Source organism: Girardinichthys multiradiatus, chromosome 12 (assembly GCF_021462225.1).
Source record: "Girardinichthys multiradiatus isolate DD_20200921_A chromosome 12, DD_fGirMul_XY1, whole genome shotgun sequence".
Taxonomy (NCBI): Eukaryota; Metazoa; Chordata; class Actinopteri; order Cyprinodontiformes; family Goodeidae; genus Girardinichthys; species Girardinichthys multiradiatus.
In genome coordinates, this window is record NC_061805.1 from 19886067 (window position 1) to 19902106 (window position 16040).

At 37.8% G+C, this 16040-nt stretch overlaps 1 protein-coding gene across 2 annotated transcripts; it reads right to left on the bottom strand.

The window, feature by feature from the left end:
• Positions 1-281: 281 nt before the first annotated feature.
• areg (amphiregulin) lies at positions 282-6728 on the bottom strand. 2 transcript variants are annotated; one of them, XM_047382048.1, is made up of 6 exons: positions 6578-6728; positions 4676-4852; positions 4291-4525; positions 3962-4126; positions 2468-2581; positions 282-624 (listed from the first exon to the last, which is right to left on the bottom strand). In XM_047382048.1, exons 1-5 carry the CDS (start codon positions 6612-6614, stop codon positions 2488-2490), a joined length of 708 nt encoding a protein of 235 aa, XP_047238004.1. In that variant the 5' UTR covers positions 6615-6728; the 3' UTR covers positions 282-624; positions 2468-2487. The 2 variants fall into 2 exon arrangements, with proteins under 2 accessions (XP_047238004.1, XP_047238003.1); XM_047382047.1 differs by having other exon boundaries at positions 4291-4534.
• Between the last annotated feature and the right edge of the window lie 9312 nt (positions 6729-16040).

The following is a 16040-nucleotide window of genomic DNA, read 5'->3' on the forward strand; positions in this document are numbered from 1 at the left end:
TAAGAATCCTTAAAATCACAATTTTTAAACACAGATTTTTTTTTTCTTTGAGGTTCCTTTGAATATGAAGCAGCTTGTTCCACAGAACTGTCATTCTTTTTAATGAGGTCATTGGTGTTTATCTGAATTACTCTGTAGGGTGTTTTTCAAGTATCTCCCTCAGGGTTATTTTTTGTCTACTGAACATTTAGCTTCAAGACTGAGGTCTTTTTGTAAGGGGCCTGATGAGATATGGGATGCTGCCAAAGAAAGGAATGTAAACACAGCATTCAGACCAAAGATAATTGGACAATGAAATACTTTAATGTAACACTTAGAGACTTTATTTGAAATCAAATTCTAGCACTTTTCAAGGGTTTGTTACATTTTGAGAGTTTTATGACCTATAACAAATGTAGTGCAATAAATAAAACCAAACCTACAAAATAAAAAAGGCTGAATGCTCAGCATTCGCTCATACATGACAATGCAATTGTAATAATCAAACATACACACACTTATACGTTGTAAGCAATAAATATTTACTCTAAATAAATTAAATTCTAACTAGCTGTGCATTTGTGCACATCATCTACTGATCCCTCAGGTCATTTGACTCCTCTTCTTGTTTAATTGGCCACCCGCCTATGGAAAGAGAAATCAGAGGTTAAAGAAATATTTACAGAAAAATGTAAACAGTTGTAAAAACACAACTAACTCAAAAGGTAATATAGCATATTTATGTTTTTGAAATATTCATCACAAAGTGTGGGCATGTCTTTGTGCCTGTGTGGATTCACTTGCAAGATCGATTAGAGTGTACAAGATCAGCATGTGCACAATAAGTGTGTCAGTACTGTTATTGTTTTGACACGTAGGTGAATGTGCACGCTCTGATGTGTGGTTTCCCTTTACGCTGGTATGCATTCCAGAAACGGCCAAAGCTGAGACACCTCACACTAATGCAGACTAATTCCCCCAGTTGGGATCCCTCTTTGCATGATGCAACTGACTGCGTTTCACAACAACAACAACTGAGTGTAAGGGTTCTCCCAGCAGCCACTCCTTAAGAGTCACGTGACAAGAGGTTAGATGGGCTCAACAGAGACCTTTGAAGTGAATACATCATAGGAACATATACCACAGCAAAAACAGGCTGGCGTGATTACATATCCCTTATCCAGCATTGCACAGTTGCCTAAGTGAATTGGACAGCATGAGGTTGGCAAAGGTCCAGGTTTTATACCCAGGAAATGAACTCCAGCTAGGTGCCTCTCAGTTATTTTTTGAATTTGGTTCAGTAACTCTGCAGTCAAACAGGGGGGTAGCAAACCGATCAGAATCAGTAGAATCATTAGCTTAACAGCTAATTAGGATAAAGTAAACAGAGCCAAAACCTCCAAAAGCTTACTGAAGATTTAATAACTGTCTCAGTTTAAATAAAATTTTACATTTCTTCTTACAGTGCACTGTAAAATATTATTACCCCTTGAACCTTTCTACATTTTAACTCATTATAACCACAAACTTTAACGAACAACATTTCTGTTGATTTTATGAGATAGTTAAACACAAAGTACTAAACAATTGTGATGTGGGGAAAAAAAATGCGTGAATTATTCATGTTTCTTTTTTCTTTTTTGGAAAATACAAATCTGAAATGTTTGTATTTTGCATTGAGACCACATGAGTCAATCAATACTTTATTGGTCCTAGATTTTGCTGCAATTACACCTGGAAGTCTTTTGGTGTTATTTCTTTACTTGCTCTGCACATCTAGTGAAATATTGTGCACATTCTTTTTTTTTTTTTTTATATCCCAAGCTCAGTCAGTTTGATGGACAGAATCTGGTTTTCATATCTAAAATGTGTTAAAGGCGTTAAATAGCTTGACACACCGTGGCGCTGCAGATCTGGGTTCCCTTTTATGGGTTTCTTCCAACAATCATGCCTCATCCCTCTCTTCCATAGAGGCCAAATTTGGGGAATGTATAACTAATAGTTGTTCTTTTAACAGGTTCTCCGACCTGAGCTGTGGATCTCTGCAGCTACTCCAAAGTTACAGTGGGACTTTTGGCTTCTTCTCTAACTATTGCTCTCATTGGCCAGTCTGTCAGTTAAGGTGGATGGTAAGTAACGGATTTGCAGTTGTTTCATAGTCTTTCAGTTTCGAGATGAAAGACTGAACTTTGTAAGATGTTTCAAAATGTTTGTCCACTAATGTTCTCTAACTAACCACTGGGGCCTTAGCGGTACAGCTTTATTTATACTAAGATGAAATTACCCTACAGGTGGACTGTATTTACAATTGGTTCCACTGGATTTTATTTAAGAGCATCAGTGTAGAGGAAGCAGCATGCCACAATTGCAAAAAAAAAAGTATGTATTATCTACTTTCCATTTATCACATAAAATTCCTAAAAGCTGTAAAACACTATAATGTTTCTGTATTCGCACTCAAGCAGGTCCAAACCTCAGTGAAACCCACCTCTTTGTAACTTGATTCCCTCACACAACAACATCACCCATGGGTTTCTGGAGTTTCTCCTGCTCTGACCCAGATCCAAGGTAGGAGGCCAGGAAGTTTTTATGTGACCTGTAACTGCAAATGAAATTCAACATTAGCAGTAAAAAAAACATAGTAGGTCTTGTGATGGTCAGATGACTGCAGAGGTCAGGTATTCTGAGAAGAAGGCCTCATGCCTTCGATCCCAAGCCAATTTAAAGTTAAACTGTTCTGATCAAAAATGAAACTTTAGGTAGTTCTTTTTCTCTGTAATATGTTCTGCTTTCTCTTCGAATCCTTCTTGAGGAAGTTATTCATTCCTGTGAAGCATTATTGCTTTGCTGTGCAATACTGCCAGTCCATTAGTTTGTTGTAACTGGGTTGGATATCGATAAGGAACTCTAGCACCTGTCACACACTGACAGTAAGGTTAAACTGGATTTCAGCATGACTAACAGTTTGCTATGACACTAATTTATGGTGAAATTATAGATTTGACTACAAGTCAGCTGGAAGAGAAAGAGAAGCTGGAAAAATCTGTCCTTGAAGGCTGGTGAGCAATACCTGTTTAGTATGGGTGTGTTTGGGTGTGTTAGAGTGCTTCTTCATTTGGCACTATGTTCGTACGCCAGGAGGTTTTTCTGAGTCTAATGTTTAGATTGTAGTGAGTGTTTTCCTGGGATCCATGGGTGTGGATGGTAGTCATTAATCTTCCCATATTATAGTTTCGAGGGAGCCAAGAGGTTTTTTGTTCCATGCTTGTGGAATCAGGTCATTTTTTAATGTTTCATGAAAAGTGATTTCAAAGAGATTCAGACCACAGTGATGGTAACAATACTCCGATCAGATTTCCACATTTATTAGTTGTGTATTATGACTAAAATCCAAAAATAAATAAATAAATGAATTAGCTAATCTGCAGCAGAAAATGTAAGTAAATAAAATTTGTGTCAGATTTGCAACAGAAAAATATACCTTATATCCATATTAATGGTCAGTTCTACAATTGTTTTTACTGTCACCTGCTTTTATTCATTAGAATCAGTTTTATTTGCCAAGTTTGTGTGCACATACAATGAATTTGATTTTGTTTCCACTCTGCTCTCAATGAATACATTTTAAATGTAGGGTTTGTATTTTTCCCTTCAAAAAAGTTTTAAAAATCAAAAGTTTCCAGTATATATTTTAAACTGTTAATTTTAGTGCCTTTTTGCTTACTTTCTTGATATATTGAATAACGCTTTAAACTTGTCAGCCAATCTTTTCTAATAAACTGAGTAAGCTAAAATTTTCCAACTCCTTTCCAACAATCCGTTGTTTGTAATAAACTTGAAATCACCAGCAGCTTTTCCACAACTGATTTGTACGCGCTGGCTGACAAACTATGCTGCTGCAGGAATGACCATAAACTAAACTCTAGACAAACATTTCACCTTTCTGCTAGTGTTTGTGTCAACGTGACTCCTTCAAACTTACTGAGCACAGGTCAGGAGCAGGATGGCGCAGCAGCTGATGACCGACAGGACAACTGCAATGACCACTAGGACTGTCTGCGGCAGCTCAGTGTTGTAGGTCTTATCAGGTATGAATGACTCTAAAGTTTGGATGCCACAGCGCTCTCCATCATAACCCTTCATACATCTGTAGAATAAAGACAACCAATCAGCCAATGGATGTTTTGGAATGTTTGTTTAAAAAAAACAGTTATTATGATAGTTATTTATCTAAAACTTGTTTGAAACTTTGTATGGATCTCATACTTACAAAACTACAAAAAACACAAAGTAAAACAGAGCTGTACTCACATGCACACGGGCTCTCTCAGACCCTCAATGTATTTGCAATAGCCATGTATGCAGTAGCCCAGGTGGGTGGAGGTGCAGGGATCTTGAGTTGAGGTGAGAGTGGATGTGTGCCCGCTTGTTAGGAATGTGTGCTCGGGGTTAAACGGAGTAGTGCTTTTGCTCTTTTGCCTGTTCTTCCTCTTGCTTTTCCCCTTCCTCTTCCTTCTCTCATCTTTATCAGCATGCAGCTCTGTGACTGGAAGCACTAAAGTTAACAGGAAATTGTAACAACAGAAATTTTAGGGCTTCATTCTGGTTTTTTAAGCTTTCAATGAGCTAATCATGCAAAACAACTAAAAAACAATCAATGTCGTACAAGAAAAGAAGCTGATTTATTGTTTTATACCATGGAGGATCACATTTTCGTTGTCTCCTCCTGAAAGTTCTTCTTCTACTCCCACCTCATCATCGTCATTCTGTGAATGAAGGTGTCCCTCCCCAGAGGCTGGACCGGCTGTCACTCTGGCTAATTCACCTGAATAAGTGTCCTCAGATCCCTGAGCACCCAGAGCGCTGCAGACAACTGCAAAACCCCAGAATGGCACACAAACACAAGTGTTAGATCAATGAAAAAAGTAAAAGGACATAAACAACAACCAGAAATATGCACTTTGCTGTTTTTTAGGTTACACTCTGTGTCTTGGAAGATGAAGAACACATTATGGCAAAACCAAAACACAATTTGACTATTTAAGCAGAGAAATATTTTGCAAACTGTAGATAATTGCAACATTTGATGGTTGTTTTCATCAACTTTCTTTCTTCTCTGTTTTTCTCTCCAGTACTATTGTGTCCAGCTGTGTCTCTTCACAGGGCGAAGACACTGATTAAGTTATTGCCGTTGTTAATTTTGTTTATTCTTTCCATTTTTCTTTCAATAGAAATGAACCCTGAGTAATGTCTAATAGCTGAATGAGCCACTGAGAACTGTTGCTCTCATTAACATTGTGTGCTATACTTGTTTTTCTTGTCAATAGAAAGTCCCCCTGGCCCAGTGCATCTGTGTTTAGCTGTGTCCCTTTCCAACATGGATACAATGATTGAGATATTGTTATCAAGAACTTTGTGATATCCTTGTTTATTTCTGTTCCATAGAAGGTCCCCCTGGTCCAGTATCTCTGTGGGGTTATTTTTGTGTTTATCTTTTTCTCCTCCAAACCCCTATCCCGCTATGGTAAATAGTTGCTCATACTGAGCCAGGTTCTGCTGGAGGTGTCTTCCTGTTAAAATGGAGTGGTTCCTTTTTACTGTCCCCACATGCTTGATTAAGATAAGGTATTTCTGCAATGTCAATGAGTCAACACAATTGGCTGGGCTTACCTAGATATATCATTTATTACCATCTGGTATTTTATAATCAACTGAATTGGACTATATATAACTGGATCTGAAACTGACTGAAATGGGACCTGATTGTTTTGTAAAGGGTCACAAATTGATATTTGTTGTAAACTAGTGACATATAGCAAAATAAACTAAACTAAATTGAAAGGTAAGATAAGGCAAATATTTCCTATTTACTAAGAAGCCTTTTATACTCTTTTTCAAAAAACAAAGAAGTCCAAATTTAGAAACTAAATTGGTAGAAATGAAGTAACTCACCAATGTAGCCTTAATAGACCTTTGCTTTTCTTATTTTGTTGCATCAGACGTTATTGTAGTCACATGTATTGGGTGTGACAAAGTGAAGAGACATGGCTCTTGTAGTTTAGAAATGTTTAGATTATAATTATTTGTGCTTTCCAGTAAAAATAAATAAAAAATAATTTATTTTATGAACTTTACTGAAAGATTAAACTAATGAAGATCGCCCAGATTACATAGTTTTATCCTTAAAATGTCACCAATAAACAGAAATATGACACAAACTGGTTAGTCAATTGTTAACAGAATCCTGAAATCCTGCCTCAGTTGCTTCTGATATAGTATTTCCCCATCTAATAGTGAGACCAGTGTGAAACATGTATAAAAAGTCTGCATTCAAAAACAAATCACTCCTGTGAGGAACAGCATTCAATAAATAAGAATAATGAATTACTTGAAATACAATGATGTTTTGAAAATATTTTCTTCTGTACAGTGACATACCAACCCAGATGTGTTTTTTACTTAAAATACCTGAAATTCTTTATTCCTCCCTGACAAGTCATCACTTGTAGATTCACATTTTCTCTCACTCACCTCCTTCTTTCATATTACTAATTTAACTTCCTGCACACACAGAATTTAAGTACAAGTCTGGACTTACCGATGCAAAGTAGAGAAATGATGATGAGAGTGTTCATATCCCAGGAAGACGGTGTGTTGCGTATGACAGTCCTGCACTAATCTGTGTCTGACTGTGTGTGTGTGAGTGTGTGTGTGTGCTGCAATGTCTGTAAGTCGCTTGCTGATGGAGTTTGTGCTTTGCTCTCTTTGCTTCCACTAGGTGCAGCTTTTATAGACCAACGCCTGCCGCAGAACTTTGGGGGAAAGAAGGGTGTGAGTGTGTGTGACAGTGCAAGAAATGTGTGTATATGTTTAATGATCAACTTGGCCTGGGTAGGACATGTTGACCTGAAATAATGACTGGGAAGAATTTGACTAAATGAGACTGGGACAAGTTAAACAGATGGATGTATTCTGGCTCTATTCTTGTCACCATTAGAAAACAGAAAAGCTGTTACTGGATTGTTAAATGTTGGTGAATGTCCTTCCACACATCTCTAATCATTAAACTGCCTTAACTACAGATCCAGTTCAGTAATTACAGTGTAGTGAAAACAGATTCCTTCTATTTTAGCTTTTTTGTTGCACTTATATATATATGTATATATATATATATATATATATATATATATATATATAACTGGCTGAGCTCACTTGGCAGCAACAGCTACCATCAAGCATGTGCCATAGAGTCTTTTACATACTTGTAGATCAATTTTGGCCCACTTGGCTTTGCAGAATTGTATCAATTCAGCCACACTGGAGGGTTTTTGAGCATAATGGGTCTGCTTAAAATCACAAAACCTCACATGGATTTAAGGGGGACAGTATACCTTAAAAACCTTTGTTTTTTTATGGAAATGTTCCTTCCAAGGGGTCAGGTCACAGATTTTTGTCCCCAAATGTCTAATGGATCATTCAGTTTTATGGTAAATGTGAGTGAGCCTTTTGCATTATTTTGGTCAGCAGTGGCATCTACGGGACCCTCCCGTAGATGCCACTTTTGCCCATTCTCTTTATTATTGTTAAATCATGAACACTGACTTTACTGAGACAAGTGAGGCCTGCAGTGGTTGAGATGTCGTTCTTTTGTGACCCCATGGGTGAGTTTTTGGAGTGTATGAGGAGTAACTTTGGTGGATGGCCACTCCTGAGAAGGTTCACCACTGTTTCATATTTTTGTAATTAATGCTCCCACTGTATTAAAGTCCCAAAGCCTTAGAAATTGCTTTGTAACCCTTTCCAGACTGGTAGATACCAATTACTTTGTTTCTCATCTGTTTTTGAATTTCTTTAGATCAGGTCCTAATGTGTTGTTTTTTGGGTATTTTAGCCTACTTCATGCTGCCAGACAGGTTCTATTTAAGTGATTTCAGGATTAAACAGGTCAGACAGTAATCAAGCCTCAGTGTGGCTAGGAAGACTAAACTCTTCTTGCAGAATGAATCTGGTTCATTCTCATAGTTAAGTCATATGATCAGGTTGGTTTGAATAACTTGTTTTCTTAATAAATAAATTTATAATTTAAGAACTGCTTTTTGTATTTACTCGGGTTATCTTTTTGTGATACTTAAATGTGTTTGATGATTTGAAACATTTAAGTGTGACGACAAAGCAACAAAGGAGTCTTTAAGAGCGCAAATACTTTTTCAGCAATAACCTCTTCAAGTTGGCCAAATGTTGCTTTTATATTTTAGGGATGGAGACATTTTTCAAACAATAAGCAATATAACTTTTGACAAGATTGCATATATGAGGTCTTATTTTACAATAAAGATACATGCATACCTTTGTTTTACTGATCAACCATAGCCCAGATTCATGGCTGAACTTCATTCAGGGTTCAAAGTTAGCCAGAGAAAAAGGATCATAAAATACTTTCTATGATTGAATGTGTGATAGTGTAGTATCACATGAAAAGAAAAATTGCCTATTTACTTCAAGCCACAGAGATTATTATTTGCTATTTACATTTATATCCAAATGTATTCTTTAGGTCCAAAGTTTGAACAAAAAGAAATTAGGTCCACGTCCCACTGGACAAAAAAGAGCTTTGAGTTCACAAAAAAAGTACAAAAAGCTAAAATCACTCTGGAACAAAAATTAAAAACACATTTTGTAAAATATGTAATGGAAAGCTGAATTTCACTTAATTCAGTGGTGTAAGTATTTTACAAGCACCCCTATATTAAACCAGTATGAAAGTCCCTCTCTCCAAAACAATACAAATTCAAGGATAAATTAGTACATCCATGCAATTACATCACCCTATGAGAAACTAGCTGCAAGTTACTATCATAAAAAGGAAATAATATTTTTATAGGCCAGTCTCTTGCGTGTCTGTGCAATTTTATGATTGCAGGGAATTGATCATTGGTTTCCTGTGTAAATATGGTTAAATAATAAGTAGCTGTCTACAAAAGGTATTGTGGCATAAAGCAGCAAGGTACAAACTGACATAGACATTAAACTGTGTAACTATTAATAGATGTTATTTTATGTACTTGTGTATTGCTTCTCTAATTAAAAGTGGTTTTATCTGATTCTTTATTAATATTTTTCATGAGTTTTGTTTTGTCCCCAGGTAATGTTGTGTGTGAATTCTGTGTGTGTGTTTGACAAAAAGATATTTAGTGTTGCTATTTTAGTCACCTTCGGGCTTGGGTGGAGAAGCTGCATAGATGTTTGTATTGCTCATGTTGTTGTGTCTGTAGAGAGAGGCTGTCCCGCTGCACGTGCTGCGGTGGAATCCCAGAGAAACCACCTCAGAATGCCAGGAACTTCTCTGTCTTCATTCCAAAGCTTAGGAGCTCCTGAGACATTTTGTTTATAATGGCTGTGGAATTTAATTGTTTGGATTAGGTGTAAGAATGGCATTGTATATATCCAATATGAATGTGTGGAGAGTCTGAGACAAGGCTAAAGGTAAGCTCCTCATAACAACCACCCACTGACACACCACTGCCAAGTTAACAGCCAAAAGGTAAAAATTAATTTATGGCTAATTTACTTTAAACAAAAAACACTTCCAGACTCAGTAGTGTTGTTTTATTCAATTATTTATTTATTAATTAAAAAGTGATAATGCCTAGTAATCAACATGAGCACATCATAATTTTTATATTTACTTTATTTATATTTAGATCATTACTGCTGTAAAAGGTAAAGAATAAACTAAAAAATGCTCAGGACAAAAACACTTGTAAAAAAAGAAAGAAACAGAACATACTCAAAACAAAAGCACAAATCTAAATGCATTAACTTTCCTGAAGTACAAAGGGAAATTTAATTAGCTAGCAACACCTGCTACCAACTAGTTACATTAGCTATATTTAACAACTACAAGTAAGATTAGCTAGCAGGTATGATTAATAACCAACCAGAAATAGGAGTTATTATTTCACTAGCTAGCAACCACTGTTAGCAACAATAAATAAGGCTAGCTAGCAATACACAGATTTGACTGAGTAACCTGTGTTAGCAACTATGAATAGAGTTAGCAAGCAACCACTGTTACCAACAACAAATATGATTTGCTACCAAGCACAGGTGACAACTACTGATATGGTTAGCAAACAGCTAGTGTTAGAAAACATTCATTACATAGGCTAGCAATCACTCTTCACATCTATAGCCTAGCCTTTTGGTAACTCCAAATTTAAACAGCTTGAAATTTGTGTAAGCAACTATGAATATTATATGTTAACAACTATGTTAGCAACTACAGGTATGATAATGTAACATACTTCTTGGTCATTGTTGTCAGTTGGAGGTACTGTATGCTAGATTGCCTATTCGTTTATTGGAAGAAAAAGTAATATAGAGAAGATGCTGGGTTACGGCTGCACTTACGTCTAACTCCTGTAAAGTTCTTTAAGTTAGGTGTGGAACATTAATAACCCTGTCCATCTGCTCGGTTGTAATAATGGCAGATAGTTTTTCTGTGCTGTTTAATCCAATGTTACAGCAAGGTTTTTTGGCTAGCGTAGCAACACAAGGTTTGGCAGGTGGCTACTTCATCTGATTTACTATATGGAAAGATGTCATTAACCAGTTCAGGTCCGTTTTCTAAAAGTGATAGAGTGTATTTACCACTTTCCTTTGCCAAAGATAGGAGCCAGAGTTTCCTTGGCTGCCTCTGGCTGCCAAAGACGGGGACAGCACCTCTGAGGGTTTGAGCACATCAGCATTTCTTCTGTGGAATAGTCTTACCGAAAGGATCAAACGTGACCATTAGGCTGTTAAAGAGCAGTAGGTAATTTTTGAAAAAACGTTTTTTTTTTTACAGTTTTGTTAGAACTGTCACTATGTCCTGGCAGTATAATATGAGATAGAATTCACCGTAAAAGAATAAGCTCCTCTGGTTCCTCCCAGTGGTCCTTCTACCATTTGCAGAAATACAACACTCAGATACAACCAATAAGAGCTGGGAGGAATGTCTTAGCAGTGTCAATCATGTATGTGCTGCTCACACCCCTCCCCCACACGGCACGCACCATCGCTCATGATTACCCATGTGCTGCAGCTGTGCTAATGGTGCTGTGATAATGATTTGAGGACCACTTTTGTAGTCTAAGTATGGGCAGGCCATAGTCGATGCAAAGCATATCATTGATGTTTCGTCCCTACCAATGAATGTGCCATAGCTGTTTATCTGCTGTCATCAGTGGCCCTGCATACTAGCCTGCACATTCACGGCAGGCTGTGCTGTGGGGAAGGAACTGTGGAGGGAGGGCTGTAGCACAGCAGAAAGCAAGGGTGACGGACCTATAAGAAGTGCTTGTTCAAACTATTAGGCTAATATCACTGTTCCTCAGAACTCCCTACAGCTCGATGCCATGGCGGTCCTAGGATATGTGGGGTGTGTTTGCTGCCGCAGCAGTCAAACCATGAAGGCAGGCATCAGTGAAATGGCCCTAGCTGGGGTTATGGCCCAAACGCCAGCTTTTCCACAGGAGGGCCCGACACACACAGATGAAGTTAACACGGACAATGTCAAATATCCTACTTCCTATGTGCGGAGGTTGGCTAAAGGCATTCAGGTTTACGTTTTAGTGGACTCTGGTACCAACTTCGCTTGGTGTTGCTATTTTAGTCCTCTGTAACCAAGTGGTGCCCACCCTTGACTTTTGAAGAAGAACTTGGGACAGACCTCGTTGCACCACTCTTTTCATGTACTGAGGGAATCAACTAAGACCGTTCTGCTTGGACAAGAGCTTCTGGCTAAGAACAGAGCTTGATCTTGGGTGGGGTGTGTTAGAGATTGATGGTGTATTCTTACCCCTGCTGTGCCATGGTCAGTTGGTCCCTGAATGCTGCAATGTGTCACACGCTGACAGGGTTACTATACCCCCATTAATTGAGACTTTGGTGAAAGTTATGGTCCGGCCACCAGGTGGTGCCTTTTGACCAGTGAGTAACTGTAAGGGCCGCCAGTTAGAGCCCAACATACCTGAATTGGCTGGACCAGCAAAGGATGGTGTGTCGGTAGCCCGTGTTCTGAACCCCACTGGCGAGGCGGTTGAACTAAAACAGGATTCACACCTTGGTGAGTTTTTTCAGTCCGGGGTTCGGGGATTACGAAACTTGTGTCTTATCACATTAGTGACTCTGGTAATCAATCTGCTGACTCCCTCCCAGTTACACTGGAGGGCACCACTGTCAGTGAGCAACAGAATGTAGAACTGCAGCAACCACATAATAACATCACATAAGAACTGGTGGTCACTCCCCTATTAAAAAAATGGCATATCGAGCTTCCCTTGAGAAATGTGCTGAGATTGAACGCCAAGTGGCTGGTCTCCTAGCTGATGGGCTGGATAGTGAGAGGGCCGGATCTCTGGCTAATTTTGTTACTAGGACGGTGGGGTGGTTGAAGGTGGCCTTCGAGACTGCCAAGGTGCATGCCTCTGAGCCAACTGAAAGTCAAAAATATTTAAATTTTTATTAACTGCTTGCTCCGGACCTTGTGCCCTCTTTCCCATCTAAAGGACAATGTTGTTTAACAACGATTTAGTGTTCTAGTTTTATTGATGTGCTGTCTGTTTGGCACTGGTTATTTGTTGGTTTTGTTTCTGCTTTGTTTGGTATTCTGCTCGGTTATGATTAGCTAGCCAACCACTTTATGCAACCCTGGAGCCAGGCCTGTGGTCGGGGTTTGTCAGTGAATCTAACCCATCTCACTGGAAGAGGAGGAAGCCAGACAGACTTGGAAGGAAGTCTGTCTGGCTCTGGCAGACGTTCCTGTCAGAGATGTATTTAACTCCTGCCTTAATGTCAGCGCTGCGTGTCAATCCATGAAGCCGCTTAGCCACGAAGAGCTTGGCCATTCGAGAGGATAAGCGGAACACAACGAGTATGAGTACAGTTAGCAGCTATAAATATGATTAGCTAGCATATCTTTGATTGGTTACCAATCTGTAGTTTTAATTTTTAACATTTTAGCAACTACAAATCTGAATAATGAGCAACTACTGTTGTATTTTTATTGTGTTGTGATGCTTTTCACTGTTACAATTTTTTTTGCAAATAATTCAGCGGTTTTCAAGACGTTCAAGAAAGGCATATTTAGCTTCAGGATGACACTGAAGGGAAAGTTATGACGTCAAATTCAGTGTTTTTGGATTCTTCAAACCAAAATATCTATACAAAGTTTTGTTAAGGTGCATGACGCAGATGCACTGAATTAATAGGAAGTTGCTGACAGCAGAAGTGAAAAATACGTAGTAGTGAATGAATTTATGACGTTTGTAATTGTTCAGATCATTGCTGTGAACAAAAGTGTTTAAAATATCTTCCACGCTCCTCAAAATAAATATAAAAAAATGCTAATAAAGGCATAACATGAACCAGTTTTAAGCTTAACAACAATTGCATACGTGCTACACGTGGAAGGATTTGTTTTGTCAAAGGACACGCAAGGATGCAGCTTAATGGGGCTTCACTTCCTCCAACAACATTACTCATTGTACGAATAACCTACTATTACTTATGCAATAATTTGGTAAGAACAAGTTCTGAATTCTGGTTGCATTGATCCGCAAGTTTTATATTTAGAACAAAACGGAAGCCACCAGGTGGGTGTGTTTGTGGGTCTAAGTGTGTTAGTGCATGCTAATGTGTTTTTAAGTATGTCTTAACAGAGCAGTCAAGTTAATGTTTATGTGTCACCACTGCAGGTAATTTGCATAGAGATAATTTTATGACGCTTGAGTCAAGTGTTAATTGTAGCGCATTGACATTGGTATAGGCACTAATCAACATGCAGAGAATTAAATCTTGGCATTGATTAACTAGTTCGGCAACTCAGAACAGCTATTGACTTTATTTACGAGGAAGTTTAAGTGCAACTCTCATGTAGTTACAGGACAAAATATTAGGAAAATATGCAATACTGCTGTATCAAAATAATGCAACAAGTAGCGTGTGTTGTTTTCACCTATTCCTTCGTCTATGTCCTAAGTCTGGAGTTTTTAGGAGAATTTGCAAATGTGAACTAGTGCTTGCAAACCGAATATAGCAGCAACAAAAAACAAATACAATGCTTCAGCTTCTAATTTCAAACATATTTAATTGCCCAATTCAGGAAGTTCAGTTTTACCAATCTAAGACAAAATAAGAACATAATGTGTAAAAATGTACATTATATCAAAACTCATTTTCAACATTCCCATAAGTGCATTCGGAAAACGTGTACGTGTAAAACATGTAAACACCACAACCTTTTTTACCTAAAAGTTCCTTTTATGAGGCAACAGTGCAAACCAACAGTCTACTGTGCAGAAGAGAGAAGATAACAATCAACAGAAGAATGTTGAGCAGGACACTTTTCATCTTACCATCTGCTCTGCGCATGTGCTGTCATTGGTATTCTCTAGTTTCTTTTTGACTGCAAGCCTCTCACTCTTTCGGATGAACCCAAAGTGTTTTTCTTAGAATAAATGTAAGGTTTGAGTTACTCAAAGCGTCTCATTACAGACTTGTAAAACTTTGCAGCACAACTGCAAATACTTTTGTTTATAATGATTTAACATGTTTCCTTTGTATTTTTAGGGTAAATCTATTATAGCTTGCAACTGAAACTCTTTGCATCACTTATGAATATTATGAACTTGCTACTTAGAAAAATGACTGGGTGCCTCTTTTTTCTCTACTATTTTAATTTATCTGACTGTCTAAAACATACCATATGTTAGCAACATATGAAAGTGACTTTTTATCAGTGAACTACAATGCCATTAAAATATGTTTGTATACACTCATCATGAACATAAATACAATATTAATGCTTTGAACGATGCCTTTAATACCTTATTTTTTCAAGGTGGAATGATAATAAAACATTGTCAATGATTTTTAAAAACCAGATTAGGATGCTGATGTTTTAATTTTGGGGGAGTTTTTCTAACCTGTTCAAAGAATACATATATTGACTTAAATATATGCATACACGTCACCAATAATTGGTCAAATATTCCTTGGCAAATTGATAAGAGACTTTAAATTTTGTGTTGACATCAGCAAGGTCATGCCCAGAGATTTGTCCACTTTTCTATATGAATTGGTTGGACTCACTTCAGTTGGTTGGATTCCTGGCACAGACCTGATCATAAACATTGTCCACAAATATTCAAAGGGTTTGAGTTTGGGTCATTTGCACAAACCTTTATGCCAGGCTGCTTTGTCCATTCCACTGCAAGAATTTTGATGTACGGGATCAATATCCATCCAGTGGTGTTCAAGTTTCAACCATCAGGTCCAAACTGTCAACCTTAGATGGAAGGAATTTGGTTAGGATGTTCAAGAACCCAGGAACCTCCAACCAGATCAAAAAGCAAAAGCTGTTAAAAAACTGTGTCCATCAGGAGTCAGAGGTGAGGCTTTCAAACTTAAAAACACTGTACGAATCACATTGGGACCCTCAGTTTAATGTCACTAACACATTGCTCAGTTTGGTATCTCCAAACTCCTTAGCTTCCCCTCATCTCAGCAACCAGACAGTTATTAACTTGGACACAGTTGAGAGTTCAAATGGGACAATGATCCCATGCACACATCAAGACTGGATTTGGAATGAGCAAAACAGGTTAAGGTTTCTGTGGAATTTGCTTAAAACCAGAGTTTGGGGAAATAAACCAACCACTTCTAATGAGTGCTATAATTTGTAATCAGAAGATCAGTCAAATATCCAGCTAGAATAAGGTTAAGACATTGCTCATGACTAGAAAAAGTGTGTGGTTATTTAGGCAAATAATATGTGGGGTGTAGGAATATCTTTGAGCCTAGATGTAATTTGGACTCTGTGTGTTTAGAGAAAATGAACAGAAACTTGTGGACCCAGTTGTTTTATGCTGGATGCCTTTCATTGAACTTGCATTCATGTTATTTATTGTACGATCATTCCACCCTTAAGAAAGTATGGTTTAAATGCATCTTTTGAAACCTTTAATTAATAATAGTCATGGCCATGATGGGTGTATGTAAACTTCGGCCTCCTACTGTAC

Bases quoted from the DNA above. Each gene is read 5' to 3' on its own strand.
- areg (XM_047382047.1), bottom strand. From the start codon at position 6,614: ATGAACACTCTCATCATCATTTCTCTACTTTGCATCG. The intron at 4,853-6,577 runs GTAAGTCCAGAC...GGGGTTTTGCAG, and splicing joins CATTTCTCTACTTTGCATCG to TTGTCTGCAGCGCTCTGGGT. The intron at 2,582-3,961 runs GTAAGTTTGAAG...TTTCATTTGCAG, and splicing joins CTGCTCCTGACCTGTGCTCA to TTACAGGTCACATAAAAACT.